The sequence below is a fragment of the Apostichopus japonicus genome, chromosome 3, assembly GCF_037975245.1.
Source record: "Apostichopus japonicus isolate 1M-3 chromosome 3, ASM3797524v1, whole genome shotgun sequence".
Lineage (NCBI taxonomy): Eukaryota > Metazoa > Echinodermata > Holothuroidea > Aspidochirotida > Stichopodidae > Apostichopus > Apostichopus japonicus.
Genome location: NC_092563.1, coordinates 8,578,048 through 8,597,565, shown reverse-complemented (window position 1 = coordinate 8,597,565; position 19,518 = coordinate 8,578,048). Strand labels below are relative to the sequence as shown.

Sequence of the window (19,518 nt, the reverse complement as noted above, 5' to 3'; positions counted from 1 at the left end):
AACCCATTTTAATTGAAAAACCGGTCGCGGCTATTGTTTGTTTTTTCCCACTTAACATAGAAACCACATTGAGTGGTAATGCCGTTTACCCCCCCTCCCACCACTCTCCTCACCCCACAATTAAAATCGGTCGATATAAATGTAGATAGATGACCCTCAGAGAGTGACATTTCTTCATAACTTCTGAATTGTTGCAGAGTGTAGTATCGGTACAGTTTACCACCTGGAAAACTTGTAGGTGAAGAATAAAACTGTGTAAAAGTAAGTTGGCCTGACGAAGAAAGAAAGAAACCAACAGGGGAAGAGCGGAGATGGGAGATAAACAGTGGAGGGACAAAGAGAGGATTAAGGGAAGGGGGTAGGGAATAAACTGGAGAAGGACAAAGACACAAAGGTGTGGAGGAAAAAAGGGTGGAAGAGAGCTATGAGAAGAGGAGTGATGGGGGGGGGGGACAGGGGGAGAAGGAGGGGGGCAGTCACGTCCTTCCTGAATGTTGAGCCCATGGGGTTGAATGGTGCGAAGGCGTTGCATCTACATCCTCTCTGCTGATTCGTACTAGGTCAGGACGGCTACCTAGGATTCAATCCCATGTAGGGACATGTCGTTCATGGTATGGTTGGGAAGGTTCAAGTGTTTTCCAACTGGGGTCTCAGTCTTCATAGTGTTGACTGTAGATCTGTGACCTATGAATCGCTTCTTGAGGGTGGTTTTGGTTTCGCCAACTTACTGAATGCTGCAAACTCTACAAGAGATCAGATATATAAAATAAGTGGTTGTGCAAGTGATTTGACCCTTAGTCTTGTGTGTGAGTTGCATGCTGTGGCTGGTGATGGAATTGGATTCAACAATGTGGTGGCTGCAGATGATGTATCTCAAAGTACGATCACATTTGAAAGTACCATGCTGATTGGGTGTAGGGTTAGAAGTTAGAGGTGGAACAGCAGCACGCACAAGAAGGTCTCGTAGGTTGCGTGGTCGTCTGTAGGCGATGGTGGGTTTTTTTCAGGGACGGCTGATTGGAGTCTTTCTGATGTGAGGAGAATTTTGTGGTTGTTAGGGGTGATTTGCTGAAGAGGAGGAAGATTTGGGTGGAAAGTAACAACCAGGGGGAGCTTGTTGTCTCGTCCCTTTTTGTCCTTCACTTCCAAAGTAGATGATCTGGAAAGGGGGCGGACTCTCTGAATGGCTTCACGCACCCTTCTGGCACTATGACCCCTGGCAGTAAGGTGTTTTTCATAAGCATCTGTATGGCGAATGAAAGAGGAATTGTTAAAGCAAATGCGACGTAGACGAAGTGCTTGACTGTAGGCAATTCCAGACTTGCAGTGACGCGGATGGCAGCTTGAAGAATGGAGATACTGGTGTGTGTCTGTGGGCTTGGTGTATAAGTCTGTAGAGAGAGAACCGTGTTCCTTGCGAACAATCACATCGAGAAAGTTAACCTGTTGGTGAGAGTAATCAGAGGTGAATTTGATGGTGCTGTGGAAAGAATTGATGTGATTGATAAACGTGAGTAGGCTATCCTCATCACTGGTCCAAACGAAGAAGATGTCATCAATGTAGCGCCACCAGAGAAGAGGACGGCAGGGAGCTGTACTGAGCATGCGTTCTTCAAGGCTAGACATAAGTTGAGTCCTTTGGAGAGAAGCCTAAGGTCTGCACTGGTGAGAGTAGAAGAAGATAAGTTAACAGCTGCAGTTGAGGATGGTGGTTCAGACTCAGGTGGAGTCTGGGGCCTTCTAAAACGGTTGCAAGCGGTACGTTTGCGTCTTTTCTGAAGGTCAATCATTTTCTTATTTCTTCTTTCTGTGAGTTCAATGTTCTGCTGAGATAAACAATAGTTAATTTTGTTAGTGTACTGAGTCCATTCGTCATCGGTGCAGCATGACTGTAATTAAGGTTCAGCCTCAGGATATCATCGTTGAGGCTATCTAAGGATGATTGGCAGTGTTTGGTGAGGATGTTAACGAGAGGGATTGAGGTGCTGTGTAAGACTCAGTTCCACTCTTTCTCTGGAGTCCTGGAGGGAGTGCCCCTAGTGCTGGTTGGTGTGTAACCTATAGACCTGAGGGAATAATGAGGGAGAGAGAGTAGAACCTGTAGATGCATAGATGGAAATAATAGCGCTGGGATTTCTGCATCAATTTTCTGAGCTTCTGTCTTTGTCCTTCTCCAGTTTATTCCCTACCCCCTTCCATTAATATTCTCTTTGTTCCTCCACTGTTTATCTCCCACCTCTCCTCTTCCCCTGTTGGTTTCTTTCTTTCTTTCTTCTCTCCATCCCTTGTCTACTTATCCTCTTACATCTATCTCTTTGTGTTCACCATGCTCATTAACCTGTCTGTATTTTGTGTGTTTTCGTCCCTTCTGTTACTGTTACTTGTCATTTAGCCTTTGAAGAAGGCTAGTATCGAAAAGGCCAACTTACTTTTACACATTCTCTTACACAGGCTCTCTAGTGGATAAGCAGTTTGCTAACAGTTTTATTTTATGCGTTATCACTGGTGGATAAACTAACTTAACGGAACTCTTGTATATTAATTTGACAATGTAAGGTTTAAATTTGTAATTTTGGAGAACTGTAATATCAAACGTTGAGTGACAGATGCGTTCACTGGGGCAATAACTCGCCTAGACAGGTCACTGAGAGGAAATATGTATTTAATACCGTATCAGGAGTGATCTCTGGATAGTTCGGGCTGGGTCACCTAAAGAACGAAAGAACGAGAACATATCCAATGTTAATTTCAAAGACTTGTAGAACGTGTACTACAACAGAGCCATGAGTACAACATCGTGAGTACTAGTACTGTACCATGAGTGCGAGTACTACACCATGAGTGCGAGTACAACAAAATGAGTACGAGTACAACACCACGAGTGCGAGTACAACACTACGAGTGCGAGTACAACACCACGAGTACGAGTACAACATCTCGAGTACAACACCATGAGTGCGAATACAATACAATGAGTACGGGTACAACAGCAGGAATACGAGTACAACACCATGAGTGTGAGTACAAAACCACTAGTAAGACACCACGAGTACGAGTACAACACCACGAGTACAACCCAAGAGTGCGAATACAATACCCTGAGTACGGGTACAACACCATGAGTACGAGTATAAAACCACGAAATCGAGTATAGCACCATGAATACGACACCATTAAAACGAGTACAACACCATGGGTATGAATACAACACCACGAGTACGAGTACAACATCATGTGTACGGGTATAACAATATGAGTCTGTTACAACACCACGAGTGCGAGTACAACACCACGAGTGCAAAGTACAACACCTTGAGTACAAGTACGACGCAAGGATACAATACAACAACATGAGTATGAGTACAACACCGAGAGTACTAGTACATAACCGTGAGTCTGTTACAACACCACGAGTGCGATTACAACACCACGAGTGCAAAGTAAAACACCTTGAGTACAGATACGACGCAAGGATACAATACAACACCATGGGTAGGAGTACAACACCATCAGTAGAACACCATGAGTACGAGTACAATAACATGGATACAAGTACACGTAGAATTTCTCTCGGTACAAGACTCAGGGACGAGTATGGGTACTTAGTCTTGGACTAGTATCTTTATCTTTACTAGAATTCCAATCTGCCTCTAGTACGGGTACCTCAGTAGTATGAATCTATTACGATTGAGAACCACACGACTATGCTGGAAAATAATGTAAGAGGAAGTTCTCATTGCAAAGAAATAACTAGAATTTATTAATTTGAACGATTTGACAAATAAAAATACTCCACCGGTTCCACCGATCAGCTATCTTCATGTTTGTGAATAATTCAATGTTTCGATACAATTTACTACAAACAGTTGTGACAACGATCTAATGCTTATATCACTCAATACTGTCCTCCCTATATCATGCTTCACAACACCCGTACTGACAGTGTGTACATTTCCAAACCTTTATCTGATAGAAACATTTCATTAATGCTCATGATGTCTATACGAGTGCTTCGAATCGGGTCGTGAAATTGCTATACACTCATTATAGAGAAGCCATAGCCATATTTTACCAGCTACTGCAGTTTTCTATCAGGAAATTTTGTATTTACATAGTGTTGTTTCATGATGAATTCTGACCTACATCAAATTGTATAAAACTGCACAATGCACAAGGCTATCATACCATATATATATATATATATATATATATATATATATATATATATATATATATATATATATATATATATATATATATATATATATATATATATATATATATATATATATACACATACATATATATATATATATATACATACATATATATATATATATATACATACATATATATATATATATATATATATATATATACATATATATATATATATAAATATATATATATATATATATATATATATATATATATATATATATATATATATATATATATGAGCTTATTTCATGTTCTAGTTCTGGAGAGCACTTTTGATAATTTCACATATTGCCCTCTGTTGACCACATCTGACCTTTGACCTCCAGCACAAACAACATGGTTCACTGAACTAAATACAGGGAATCCACATGCCAAATATCAGAACTGAGTAGGCTACATTCCTTGAGATATCATGTTTACAAGACTTTCACACTTTTTCCCTCTGTTGACCTCAAATGACCTTTGAAATTCATTGAAAAAAAGCATTACAGATCGTCTACTGACTAACGGTAATCTACACACCAAGTTTGAACGTCCTGCAACTTCTACTTCTTGAGATATTGTGTGAATAATGTTTTCAGACTTTGACCGTGCAGACCTCAGAGGACCTTTGACTAATACCAACAACAATCCCAAACCAGTTCTTCCTACAGGGAACCTACCTACCAAATATGAAATGTACCCCAGTTATCCTTCTGAAGTTAGAGCGATTACGAGCAATTGCCAAATACACACGCACAGAGGTACATTCACGCACATGCACGCATACACCCATAACACCCACCCACAAATACACATTCATACCTTCATTCATACCTCCATTTAAACCATAAGAGAGAATCATTGCTTAGCAACTGATAAAAAATGGCTAATATAAAACCAACCTAATAAAGACGGGTTCAACGGGGGTTAGCTACAATATTCCCTCACCACCATTTCTTACCAGAAGCTTGCAATGACTTTTGTTCTGGACATGTAGAAGGAAAACGAAAGGGACAGAACAAAATTTTCTGGGGAACCACCACTGTGATTACCGTCCACGCTTTATCAACCTGCATTGTGTTTATGGTAACAAGTTTGAATACAGTTAACCAGTCTTCTCACGTTTCTGTCTATAAGAAAACCGTAAATATGACAGCAATAACAAAGAGGTACATAAAGCCGATTTCATGTTATAAATTTAACATTCTATTTTTTTTATGATGTAAAGATGAGTATTGCAATATTTAATATATTATGTTAAATATTATGAGTAATTTCCAAGGGACGGGTGAGGCCGCAAATAGCTCTCGATCACTTCGGTAAAAGATCGTCTCCAACGAGACAATGGTTCTAATAGTAATTTTCTGTCATTTTGGCAGGTTCCGATTTACTGGCCCGGAACCGGTGCTACGATTTGTCAGAGGTGTCGAAGATACCGACTCTTTGAGGAGCCGAAGGTTGCAGTTTCCTCTTGATCGCAAAAGGTTCTAGTTTCGTACGAGGCGCCAAGTGCTCAACGTTTATGGTGACCTAGAGCCGACGTTGGATCACTGAATCGGTACATGATAACCCAGACCGCCTTGTGCACAATGCATAATGTATTCTTCGACACCTGCACCTTCTAGACCTACCCTATACCTCCTTTTCGATCCACCGTTCACTACTTTCTTGATCCACCTATACCACCTTGTTGATCCACCCTATACCACCTTATTGATCCACCCTACAACACCTTCTTGATCCACCTATATGACCTTGTTGATCCACCGTACAACATATTTTTGGTCCACACTTTACAACCTTATTGATCCACCCTTTCTCAGGTTCATGATCCACTCTTTATCACCTTCTTGATCCACCTACACCACCATCTTGATCCATCCTATACCACCTTTAATATTTACCCTATACCACCTTTTTGATCAACCATATACAAACTTTTTGATCAACACTATATAATCTTCTTGATCCACCATATACCACCTTCTAGATCCACTCTATATCACCCTCTTGATCCATCCTACGCCGTCCTATTGATCCACGTTATACCAACTTCTTGATCCACCCTACACCACCTTTTTGATCCACACTTTACAACCTTTTTTATCCACCTAATATCACGTTCTTGATCCACTCTATATCACCCTCTTGATCCACCTTACGCCGATTTCTTGATTAACGTTATACAACTTTCTTGATCCACCCTATACCACCTTCTTTATCCACCTAAACAACCTTCTTGATCCACCCTATACCATCTTAATTCTTGATCCACCCTACACCACCTTCTTCATCCTGCTTATGACACCATCATGATCCACCATATACCACCTTCATCATACATAATATACCACCATTTTCATCCACCCTATACCAATGAGAATCCGCACAACGCATGATGATATATTGAAGTGAAATTCCTGTTGTGATATACAAAGACTAAAAAAAATGAAAAGTGCTGATACTCTAGTTGTTGGTTTCTGTATTGATCCAAAAAATTAAAACTGCAAAGAAAAACCGCATAAAGCCACTTAAAAATAAGTTGAAAACTACAGCCTAAAGTCAAATACTTTTATTGAAATATTCACAAAGATTTTGAGAAGACTATGAAATTAATGACATTAAAAAGTGTACCAAAACTAGAACTCTAACCAAACCGTCCAACAAAATGGACTTAAAAATCTGCGTAATGAGTCATAGTGTGGCTTGTGGTTTGAAAAAATAAATCTAAAAATGTAAATGGTGCGCTTTTGTATTTAAGTTGATCATCTTTTCTTTTAATTTAATCATTCAATACTTTTAGCTTTATTGTTCACTGTGATCAAGTGATTATCACACACTTATATGTGTCACTTTGCCACCGTATGTTGTATACTGTTCTCAAATGGAATATCTAGACACGTATATAACACAGAAATTGCATACAACAGTTTGTTGCATATAACCGTCTATGAAGTCCGTCTCTGATTGAATCTATCTTGTTAGCTTGGAGGTTATATATACCGTATGTCTTTGTAGAAGCTAGGCCTAATCAATATCAGGTGTAGGACCAAATGTAATGGCCCCCTCTCCTTCCTTCTTCCGGTTATCCCTGTTATTAGTTGCCTCGCGTCCAATAGAACATGTAGTAAGAAAGTAGATATTATAATCAGGTAAAAAATCAAAGTTACATAAGCAAGTAAACAGTGACGACAGCAAAAATAGTGACACCGAGAAATGTTCAGCTTAAATCTGAAAAGAGAAAAGTACAGAATAAATACAAAAGTTTGATTTGTATTGTAAACAATGATACATAATATAAGTCTTTCCTATACATTTGGGTTATTTAGATAGTTAACTGCTTTAAGCTTGTTACAAACTTACTAATCTTTACGTAAGTCAGTCAAAACTAATCCCTAAGTTGATTCCTTTCAATGTTATTGTTATTTCCTCAAGTAATAGAATAGATGGACATTTCCTTGCGTAGTTGGCAATATATACGTTTAGGGTCTGGTTGTTGTAATACTTTTAGGTATAGTGGGTAGAAGTATCATAAGAAATACACTACTTTGAGAGTATTGATATATGATTAGTACAAGGTTTACTTAAAGGGAATGAAGACTCGCGCACAAAGAAACGTAAGATGCCGGTAATCTGACCTAGTTTCGAATGAGGTGTAACAGAAGTGTTAGACACCACCATCAATCCCAGAAAATACACACACATCTACCGTCGGTAATTATACACTAGTGTACATTCAATACATGCAGCTACGGTTAATACCCGCAACACAGTGTACATAGCAGCGATGGACATCTCAGCAGGGAGTTGTTATGGAACTCCCTGATCTCAGGTCCAGATAAAAGATAACAAGGTGTCACGTTTCATTACTGTCTGTATTTTGTAGCGACAAGAAGAAAACTTCACTTGCAAGCAACGGAAATGTAACTTATTTCAGAGGGCGGCACGCGGTTTGGGGCGAGTCTTCAATGCCTTTAAAAACATACGTAAAGACCGGTACAGGACTTATCTTCACGATACATACGCAGAAAAAAATGTCCCTCAGTCTTCTAAAGTCTACATTGTGCTTTCATCTAGTTATACTCTAGTCTGGTTCAATTGGAAGAAAAAAAAATAATCGTACAACCATCAGTAAATGTAATTATTTTAAGTTTGCAGAGACATCATAACTGTAGAAACTATTAAGCATAGTGTAGTGTTACTTACCTGAAAACTGCGCAACACACCAGATGCAAGGAGCATAACCAACATCACAAAAGGAGAGTAGATGCGAGTAGCTGTCGTACCTGTGGGAACAGTCCATAACAAAATAATATTACTTGTAAGGTGATTTGGGAAATGTTCGGAATCTGATTGAACTGAGCTGTTTTTTCGTAAACTTATCATTACAACGCATGTTCCAGTGATTTCGAAAGTATTTTAACAAAGTACCCACACACACAGTTTGTTCTTGATTGTGATTTAAGACGTACTCTTGCAAAACAAATTATTATATTGCTGTCATTGAACCAATCACTACAACGTCAAAGCTGGAAATGACGTGATCTGTAGTTATAAGTCGAGTTAAAGATTAGCCATGATTGTGCAATCATCGTCAAGTAATCACAACACTGAGTTGCAAAACTACTTTCCAAAAGTTATCATGATATTGACATACATTTAACGTATAAACTAGCCCAGTGTCTATCACTCACCTGAGCATTCATCAGCGAACGACGACGTCACTGCCTCACAAAGTGTTTCTGTGGTTGCATAACCAGTCACCAGTTTAATAAATTCATCTGCGTCTGCGTCTGTCGTATCTCTGAAGAAAACTTTAGATCTGTCTATCATTTCAGTACAACGCTTCTTATTAGTAAAGACCATGAGCGCTTCGTCTACAAAAAATGATGTTGAATCGTCTTTGGCACGACCCGACTCTTCATCAATGCCATCAGAAATCATTCTACAAAGATCGTTGCGATTAGTAAATCCAAGGTATTTGGAAATTAGATCGGCAACTTCAACAGCAATTTCTTGATCGGGGCCATCTGTTAAGAAGTTGATTACATTGTTATAGTCGTTACAAATATCGCTTGCTATTGGTAGCAGTTCTGTGATATACGCATCTAGGATGTGACGAAATACGGATTGTAGGTTGTTTGGAGAAGAGGAAAAGTTGTCCAAAGCTCGACAGACACTTTGTGGAGATAATTCTTCTAACTGGAATAACTTCCTCATCGCGTCCACACCAGTCACTATTAAATATGCCTCGTTCGGAACTCTCAATGATGCCGGAGGTGGGTTATAGAATGACAACGGAACAGTGATTTCCCTGCATAGCCGTTCAATGGCAACTTTATTGCCGTTTTCGAACGCATTGCATATTTGAATGACATCATCAGATCGAAGCTCGTCAGTCAGAAGAGGCTCAAACACAGTGCAAAGCACCTCCATGCCATCTGCAACAGTTTCAGATCTGAGGAAAGCTCCGATCACGTCAAGAGCATTCGTAAAATAGAAGTTAGGTAGTAGCTCTCCAGGCTCGGTAAATTGAAAATAATCAATGGCAATATTTTCGGGCAAGACGTACTGCAAGGGAGTGTACTGCGAGCTGCGGGAAAAAGATTCTTTGACTTTGGCACAAAAAAGTTCCTGTTCACTATTAATGAAAATGTCAAAGCCTGTGACATTTTCGAAAAATGATAATTCAATTGGATAATTTTCTGTCAAAACTTTTACGATGTTCATGCACTGATCTCTATCGATTGGAACTGATAAAATAATGTCAATTATGTCATCCGCTTTGCTTTCATACTCCTCTTGAGAGGGATTACCGGCAAAGAAATCGCAAATTCCCTCCTGCAGGTCCGGATAAATTGCCTGATCAATAATCTGCAAAGTTTTTTCGTCAATGAGAGAGCCACAACCGTCGACGGTATTGAATAATTCTAGCGCCTCGGCAACTACATAACTACCAATTGACTTTACCTCACCCAGAATGTCATCAATCTGCATAGTACTCAACAGTCTCAATGTGGAGCAGAGCCCGTATACATCAGCTGAGAACGGGGAAGGTCCAAGCCAATCCAACAGATCGAATGCTACCCTCGAAGCCACTTCGATTATATCGAGGGCTTTCACAATTGCGATTTCTTGGAGTGCATCATCGAAGTCGTTCGTTGAATAATCATAGAAGCCGTTACTTGAATCGTCAAAGAAGCCGTTATTTGGAAAGCTAAAGAAGCCGAAATATGAAAAGAAGTTATCGTCTTTGGGTGTTTGACAAGAGTACATGCAACCTAGAGACTGATTAACCAGATCAGAAATTCCGCTATCGATATGAAATATTTCAAACATTGTTATGCATTCTGTGGAAATATCAATCTCGCTCGATTTATCGAGCGCTGTGACGACTTGATTACATTCTGCCTGGAACGTCTCGTCTGGCATCATTGAATAGATGTAAGGTCCGTAGTTCTGGCAAATTAAACCCGTTATCTCTAGCGGCGATCTGGCGTTCCACAATAGTCCCGTGAATTCCAGTAATTCAGAAAAAGTTATGTCGATATCCCCAGAAACAAGCACTCCAGGAGTTTCAAATGACAAGACTGCGGGCGAAGAGTCGGTTGATGGGCGATTCCAGTCGATTTTCCAATCAAAAATACATTTTTGTGGCAATGTTTTGGCTCCATCAACACACCAGACTATAGCCAGGATTAGAAGAAAAGAGAGGTGGCCCATGTTGATTCCTCGTTGCTGTTAATAGTAAGAAGGTAAGATAATGTTTCTTCATTAAATGTATCGTTAGTGCTGCATGATCTCAAATTCACAGAATGACCAAAGCCAACGAACATTAATCGTGAACAAAACATTTCGATATCCGAAATCTCTCGGTATGAACTATTCTCTGTCAATCAGGATACCGTTTACACGGACGTAGTTGACTCGACTATTTCAACCCTGATAAAACAACCTCTAAAATACTTCAACTTACTCTCCTGTTCTTATTTTCGCAGGAAGTGCAATATGTCAACAAACTCCTGACGTGTCGACTATTCATATTTACGTTCTTGTTTTTTTATGCTCATCTTAACAGTGTCTGGAATGCTCACCAATAATACGTGAAGACTACACACACAACACATGCAATCAGGAAAGTGCTCTTTTCGTTCGTGCACAAAATATTCCAGCACTTGTGTCCCTGTGATAAGTTAATCTCACATCTTTAACAATGTATTTCAAAGTTAAATATTCCCCAGATGTGCTAGAGGTTGCCAAAGTTATTCCTTAACTCAAGAAGAGTGAATCTACTGTCCCCCAGAAATACAGGCCCATACGTGTGTTATCTTGTTTAAACACATTTCTGATAACATTTCCAGTTTGGCTTGAGGGAATGTCACTCAACAACCAATGCTTTGTTAGAATCTTTAAAAACTGTTCGCTGTCAGCTTGACGTGGGTAAAATTGTATCCCTTTAATGGAATTATATCACTATGGTGTTCGTGGTACGGCATATGATACATTGGCTAGCTATTTACACAACATACAGCAATTTATTTATGTAAAGGTTACTTACTCTAATTACTTAAACGTTATTAACGGTGTCCCCAAGGATCCTTTCTGGGACCCCCCTGCTCTTCCTTGTTCATGTCAATTTTATTCACAAAGCGATGACAAACTTTTCTACTAGTCCTTTTGCAGATTCTACTAATGCTTTACTGTTTGATAATGATTGCAAACAGTTAACCCGCTAAGGCTACTTAGACTCTAAGACAACTTAAGAATTAGCGCGACTGTAATAAACTTAGCCTCCACTCAGGGAAAACAAATTACACCATTTTCATGCCAAAGATACGAGTCACTGTTGTCATGATGATTTTACTTTTAATGGTGATGCAATATGTAAATCATCCAGTACGAAGTATTTAGGATAAGTAATTGATGATAAGCTTTCTTGGACGAACCACTTAAAGACAATCAATGTAAACTCCTTGGGAAATTATATTGGTATTTTTAACAACCTAAGCGGAAATCTTTCTGAAGCGATTGCCACTCAAATCTACTATTCTTTTCTTTTACTTTACACTAAAGATATGCAATTGAAATTGATAGTGCAGATAAAGTTTCATATTTAAGGCCACTTCAAATCCTACATAATAGATGAAATAGGGTACTTACAAACAAACCTAGACGCTATCCCACTGACCTCTTTTACAGAGAAATAATAACAAAGATCCATTTCTACTCTATGTGTTGCTTTGTAAAAAACCATTGTAAAAATAAGTTACCAAATGCCATTTCTGAGGCTGTGAGCCATTTTAATGCTTGGATTGAAATTGAAAAACAAATAGATTGAAAAAGCACTAAGTGGAGAAAAATCTCATGATAGTTCTTACCTTTAATGGATTCACTTTCAAGATGAATATGTTGAAGAGAACTAACTTAACTTTGACATATGAGATCTGGACTGCAAATGTCACATCGTTGGCACCAACACGAGTATTTATAACTGCGCAGTACCGCATCTTTAGCCAATCCGTAAGCGAGCCTTATAAGGAAGAAATTTGTGACACGCAAACAAAGTCTGGAAAACGGGCGCCCCATAAAACCATTCGACCTGAACGTATTCAATTCCCTTTTGGTGTGTGATATTTAGGTTTGGTTTGTTGTAGTATTGCCAAACCATTTCCCTTCTTGATCAAAAAAATCAAAAAATGTTTCTAAACAGCTTTAATCAATTTTAGGATAATGACTCTTCGTTTAACGTAACAAATTAAAATAGAAAGAAAGTATACAACTGGCTTGTTCTGTGGGTGAATACCCGACCCCTGCCCACACCCACCCTCTCTTCAACCGCTTTTAGTACAACCTTGCGTGTAGCACTCATTATAGACCTAACGTATAGCCTAAATATGCCTCAAAATGCAGTTTGAAGTATAGTTTTTCTTTTCCTAGGTGACCAGTCACAGACTCCCACCGCCCCTCTCCTCGTTCTTGGAAATCGAATTCAACGCACCCGTATGGATGTCCACATCCTCTCCTTATGAAAATCCTGTACCCGTCTGTCTGTCTACACGACACTGATTTTGTTCAAAACAATGTCAAGTGTCCTATACATAAGAATGGTATTGTATAGTAAAAATTATGTATGGAGTTGACGTATCCCGACAGAAGTTCTGTGAGTGTGCCAAATCCTGAAATATTTTTTCGACATTGAGGAAATAACTTGCGTGTCCTGGTTGCCTCACAAAAATATCTTAATGGGGCATTTTCGCAGGGTCTGAAGGGGTTACCCCGGGTAGATAATTTTGTTTTCCCGAACAGGTTTGCAATAATGTGTAAATAGTCGCCCATGATTGGTCGGATAAGTTACGTCATCACCATAGAAACCTTCACTTCGAGGTTACCAAAATGTCTGCATCCATTCGTTGCAACGATCTCACATATTGTACCGATATGAACTATTGATGTTGTCATGTTTGGCGTATATTCATTCAAGACAATGTATGTCGTCCAGTTACAGAGTTGTTGACAATTAACAATTCATAATCATGGACGTTAAATATGAATGTGAGAGACTGACTTCGGTCAGCTTGCGGCTTTGATAAGCCAATTAGGCTTCTTCGCGAGTTCCTGCTTGCAGGAGGATCTAGTATACGTACAGACTCGTGAACTCGCGTCGTGAAGTTGATGTTAGTGTACCCATTCCACGAAACAAATTCCGATTTCAATACAACGGCTCACGAATTTTGGACAACGAAAACACGGACTCAATAACCAAGGTCAACATGTGATCCATGCATTAAAAGTAAAGTTAAGGCGTTTGAAGGAAACCCGTAACTAGACTTAACTAAGTGTGCCTTCATCTCGCACTACAATGACATGTGTTTGTATACAAACACAGTTGTTCTAGTTTTGTTAGTGGCTTTCCATGCAAAGTCCCTTTTTAATAACGTCATTGATCTACGTGCATAGGTTTGACACTCTCTTTGTATTTGTGACCCACTTGCTACTCATGACTGCTCTAGAGCAACTAAACATTCAGCATTGCATAAAGAAACACGCTAGCTGTAAAAATCCTGAAATTGGGTGTTTGGGTTGGGTTGTTGAAATAACTTGCTTAAATTGAAATTTGCATTATGAGACTAAAATGCATCTGGGTTGTTCAAACAATATCCACAAAATGGTAAATAGGACAAAAGCAGCATAGACAGAGCCTGTACCAGAGCTAATATTCTTCGACACATGCCAAGACCATAGTCTTGAAACTCTGCAAAACAAAGTTGAAGAGACATACGGATATGATGAACATAATCTGTTGCTCTTGGCTCGCAAATATATATATATATATATATATATATATATATATATATATATATATATATATATATATATATATATATATATATGGTTTATGTGAAACGTTGGCATATGACAGGGTTACGGGGACTACTAGAAGTTTACATGCTAGGACCTTCACAAATAAGTGGTACTGTTGTTACGGTGAGTGGTGCAATATATCTACACCTTCAAAACTGCAATTTTAGTTATTGAGAGGAAAGTCGTTATATAGGACGTGTGGAAATTTTTATGTAGACGGTCCCAATAATACCCCAGTATACATAACTTTATATAAATTATACATAGTTTGCAATGTCAAAGCGATTGTTAATGCAAGGTACACAATATGAGTACAGTTTAGTACTAAAGGAAAATCCAGACCAAAAATCTAAACAAGAGGGCAATTACATATCTCATCGCTAGCACACTGAATACAGACACAAACTACTGACAATACGGTTGTCACGGGTGAGGTAAAAATATTCGACTGGACAACATAAGACTCAGGTGGTGTGTGTCTTTACTATGAGTAACTTTATTCAATCCTCGTAACCATGGGGAAAAAAACCCTGAAACAAAACGTAAAAAATACGCATTGCATAAACAAATATTTCACACAAATATGACGCTACATCGGCAAGAGGAAACATATCAAACATGCATTGATCTCGCTGATCTCCCATATATTTTACACCTTCTTAACACGTATCACCTATTTACAATATGCCCTCCCTGTACAGACATTCGATACTAACAAATTTCTCATAAATATATTTTTATACGTGCTTTCCAATCTTTAACATATTTCGGCCTCGCTTTACTCAAATTAGAAACAAGAATACGACTAACTTATAGCGTTCCCTCTACTGCAAGGTAAGGTTTGTTTTAGTACACACAAGAAAATGATACACCCAGTTTCCGGCTTTTTACAGGTATCGGCAGGTCCTTTAAGATATATAACAATATATATATATAACAACGAATTCATCAGCGGGGAACTAAAGTTGCCCCTACATATACTAGGTCGCCGACGATCGTAATAGTGAAATACTACGGGCTAACGTCACCCAACGGACATCGCGTCCAACTGCAACGAGTTACTGCTGTGGTGCACCCATCACCCTTGCATCAAGTAGTACCAAATACGAATATCACGCCCTGACCTGCTTACCCGGCTTATTCATACTGACCCTTTACCTGCATGTTATGCAAAGTAATCTAAACAAAGACTTACACAAATTCAATTGATGCCCGTGGAGCAATCAGTGAATTAAACAAAGCATACTAGAATGTCGAATGTTGCTAATGCGAACTTCGTGAGCAAAACAGACAACAAGTGAATATTCATCGGTAAATTTATCCAGCTGCACGATAGTCGTTAGACTTGTGTCAAGCATACTCGTTACAAACATACAATTTAACCAATGTAAAAATATATATATATATATAAATGATATAAGCCTTTCGAACCCCTATAATGCACTTACTGTTCGACATAACAGTGTATATGTATGATGCGCCAAATGATATGCCAAAATTCAACACAATACACAATGGCACCCATATAAGGTACAAGTACCTTATTTTTCATTATCTCCTAATATTTTATTCAATTTATTATGTAGCCTAAATCTCTCTTCCAGTAGTTTTCAACAATTTAAGTTGTTCTTTAAAAATACATCTTTTATTGTCTGTTTTGCACTTGCTCCATATTCAGTCACAGTTATTAATTAGTCTGATACTGGGTTTGCAACTGCTCTATTTGAACGCAAGAAAACTACTTTTGGGTTGGTCAAAAAGCATTTGAAGTCTGTCACAAGACTTGTCACACTGTTAAGCCAGGAAACGGGGGCTATGTCACAAGTTTGTTATCTCACATTTAGTTCAAACTTTCTGTCTCACAATTAATACATCGTGTAGAAAATAAGATGTACTTATTCATTGAACTTGCGTGGTAATAAGTTTCATAGTTAACTGATATCATGGATACTTTACAAAGTCATCTTGATGAATGTTCCAGTTTGATATTAGAAACAGGGCTGCAAATGTCATTGGTTTTGATGGTAATCGTAACCTATGCATTCATGCAGGCGGAGATTGTGTGAATGGGTGTGTGTGACGCCTCGCTTGTAAACATGATATCTCAAGAAGAGGAGCTTGGGCCAATCTAATATTTGGTGTATATGAGTACCACCTGAGGTATAAAACCCTATTGTTTTGTAGGGAGGTCAAAGGTCATTTGGTGTCACCAGGGGCCAAATAGTGAAAACCCTGTAAAGACAATATCTCAAGGAGGTGAACGTGGACCAATCTCATATTTCGTGAGTGGAAGGACCATTTTAAGAGGCAACAGCCAATAGTTTTTTTGTGGAGATCAAAGGTCATTTGGGGTCACCAGGGGTCAAATTTAGTTAATCTTGTAAACACGATAACTCAAGAAGGGAAGGTTGGACGAATCGTATATTTAGTGTGTTGTTGGTACACGTTCAGTACAAGATTTTATTGAGGTCAAAGGTCAGTTGGAGTCACCAGACGGACAATTGTTGAAACCTTGTTTTATAAGCTACCGTATCTCCCACGGACCAGATAACGGATCTGATAACATTTGCGTTACGCCTAATACGAATAGGGGGCTATTGGCAATTGGAAATGAGCTTTTCGACATCCGTAGAACCCAAAACTGAAAACACGAACATATTTGCATTGGTTTCAACGAGCCGATCGGAATCCTTATTTTGCTTTCAGAAAGGTGTTTCTACTTGAAGTTCGTAGTACAGCGGTTCTATTGGTCGTTTTCCGTCGTATTTATTTGAGGTTGGAAGTAGTTTCGGTGTGACCAGGCAGTGTTCAGGAAACCAATTTTTATTACCAATCTCAATGCGAAATATATGATTGTGTAACACGGTCTTAGTTTGGCAGTGAGTTCACGGGCTTTTGTCTGGATCGGCTGTTGATCTCAATTAATGTAGTCTCTTCCACCAGTTTCAGCATTGCTAGCCCTTAAAAGTGATGTTCCACTTTCGACACGTTTATGATTATCGAACAACTTGAACAAACCTGGCTAGGCCTGTGAGCAATTTTAATTCTGTCTAGGCAAGCAACGGTTGGGTAGAATAGGTTTCGCTAACACAACAACGTGAATAATACCAGTCAGAATACCAATACACTTAAGATGGCAAAACATCTCCTTAATTATTTCTTAAGGCATATTACTACTGGCTATCAGTCATTATTTGCAAAGTATCGAACAATTTAAACAGTTTTGAGACAAGTAACCTGTTGTTGCTGCTAAGATTTTTGGAAGATATATGCTCTAACAACCTCAGATTTTCATTGTTTCAAGTTTAATTTCATACTGCAAAGAAGCATGACTTTCCAATTCGCAATTACGTAGCACCATGTATCTGCCCAACTGCACAACTTTGTTCATTGAAAGTATTGATGTGTCAGATCTACACTTTGGAGACTTGAACAACAATCATAGCCTAGTTGCGAATGAAAATTGGCGAGTAGATTTTTAGCCACGGTCGCCAAATAGCGAGTACTTTAAAAAATATTTGCCGAGGCCTGAAAACCTTCAAAACATGACTTCTCATGTTAGAAATCATGGATACTTTTCATACATGGTTATGGATTTGCCATATTGAGTACAAGAATCATATTGCTTGTGAGGTCAAGTCTCCTATAGGTCACCAGAGGTCAAACTCTGAAAAACATTTTACATGATAGTTTTCGATGAAATCGTGGATACCTATTCTGGTGTGTGGATACCTATATTGGTGTGTGGATTCATAACAGTGAATATAATACCGCTATTGTTTTTGGTGGAGGTGTGTTGCCACGTACAGTACACTGACCTGTGTTTATCATGCCATAGTGGTATTGTAACAGCTAGTTCTGGTTATACTAACGAGCAGAAGTCTAGTGCATTGAAGTCATCGAAACCTTAATGCATTTTGCATTCTGGTTTTGTATATCTATTGTATTTTTCAAAACATAGGTCGCAACTTCGTTAATTTGGCAATGTAGTTACCTGTAAGTCTTTGCGATTTAAAAGCTCACATTGACTGTGTTCATTTCATGATCAACATACAACAGTTTTGGTTGGATTGCAATTAACATTCTTCTTTACAACTCCCTTAACCAACTTCTCTCGTTTTCATACATGATAGCTTCATTCATTAATAGAGTATATTTGTTCTGTGTAAAAGACAATTTGGAGTGTTCAATAATACTGTTATAGTATTAACTACTGCACCATTGGTGCTCTATGTATATTTTAAACACTTCTTCTACATCTGTTTTAAGCTTTCAAAACTGTTCAAACTTTGAAAATTTTTAAGGAAGAAAGAAATAAACGTGTTGATCAAGTTACCTTTTAAGGCATTTGTTAATATTATTTGTCTATACATGTAATTATTATTTCAGTATGTTGCCAATCCGGTAAAATAGTTTGAACGATAGAAGGAAGGAAGAAAATGGCTACTAAGCAACAAATTGGATCAAGATTCGTGCAGTTCTACTTTATGATAGGTCATGAAGAGCATTTATACTGTCACGGGGTTGAACACAGGATACGTTTGGAGAGATTCGAATACATTCAATGGTCTCCCCTTCCCTTTGAGAAATGTTGATTCGTTAAGAGGCTGCAATGTTCGACTGCCAAGGACTCATGCAATAATTACAATTACAATGTATTACAGATATGTCAGTACAAATGTGTACTGTGCTGTGTACATGCATGCAAGTTACAAGAAATCAAATGTGTTTTCCAGGTATTCGGTTTTGTAAAAATCTGAAAGTCGTGAAATTCGTGGATTTACTTTGCTCCTCGCTTACCTGTCTCCTCACAACCATTGCACCCGTTATACCGTGCCTTTGAAGTCTATGGTAACCCTTTAACACTGTGCACCCTCGCAGTAATTGTCCCTCCTTCTCATTCTACCATCTTTAGTGCTTAAACGTGTTTTTTCGATCGGAAATTTTGTTTTC

General features: G+C 38.6%; 1 protein-coding gene across 1 annotated transcript; it reads right to left on the bottom strand.

Moving 5' to 3' along the window:
• Positions 1 to 6,668: 6,668 nt before the first annotated feature.
• Positions 6,669 to 12,740, bottom strand: LOC139962105 (uncharacterized). The gene is made up of 4 exons (XM_071961989.1): positions 12,582 to 12,740; positions 8,898 to 10,941; positions 8,410 to 8,489; positions 6,669 to 7,434 (listed from the first exon to the last, which is right to left on the bottom strand). The coding sequence occupies exons 1-4, from the start codon at positions 12,708 to 12,710 to the stop codon at positions 7,429 to 7,431; spliced, it is 2,259 nt and encodes a 752-aa protein (XP_071818090.1). The 5' UTR covers positions 12,711 to 12,740; the 3' UTR covers positions 6,669 to 7,428.
• Positions 12,741 to 19,518: the final 6,778 nt, after the last annotated feature.

Excerpts from the sequence above, each read along its gene's own strand:
- LOC139962105 (XM_071961989.1), bottom strand. The coding sequence starts at position 12,710 with ATGCGGTACTGCGCAGTTATAAATACTCGTGTTGGTGCCAACGATGTG. Across the intron at positions 10,942-12,581 it reads TGAAAGTGAATCCATTAAAG|CAACGAGGAATCAACATGGG; the intron begins GTAAGAACTATC and ends TACTATTAACAG. Across the intron at positions 8,490-8,897 it reads GTTCGCTGATGAATGCTCAG|GTACGACAGCTACTCGCATC; the intron begins GTGAGTGATAGA and ends CTGTTCCCACAG.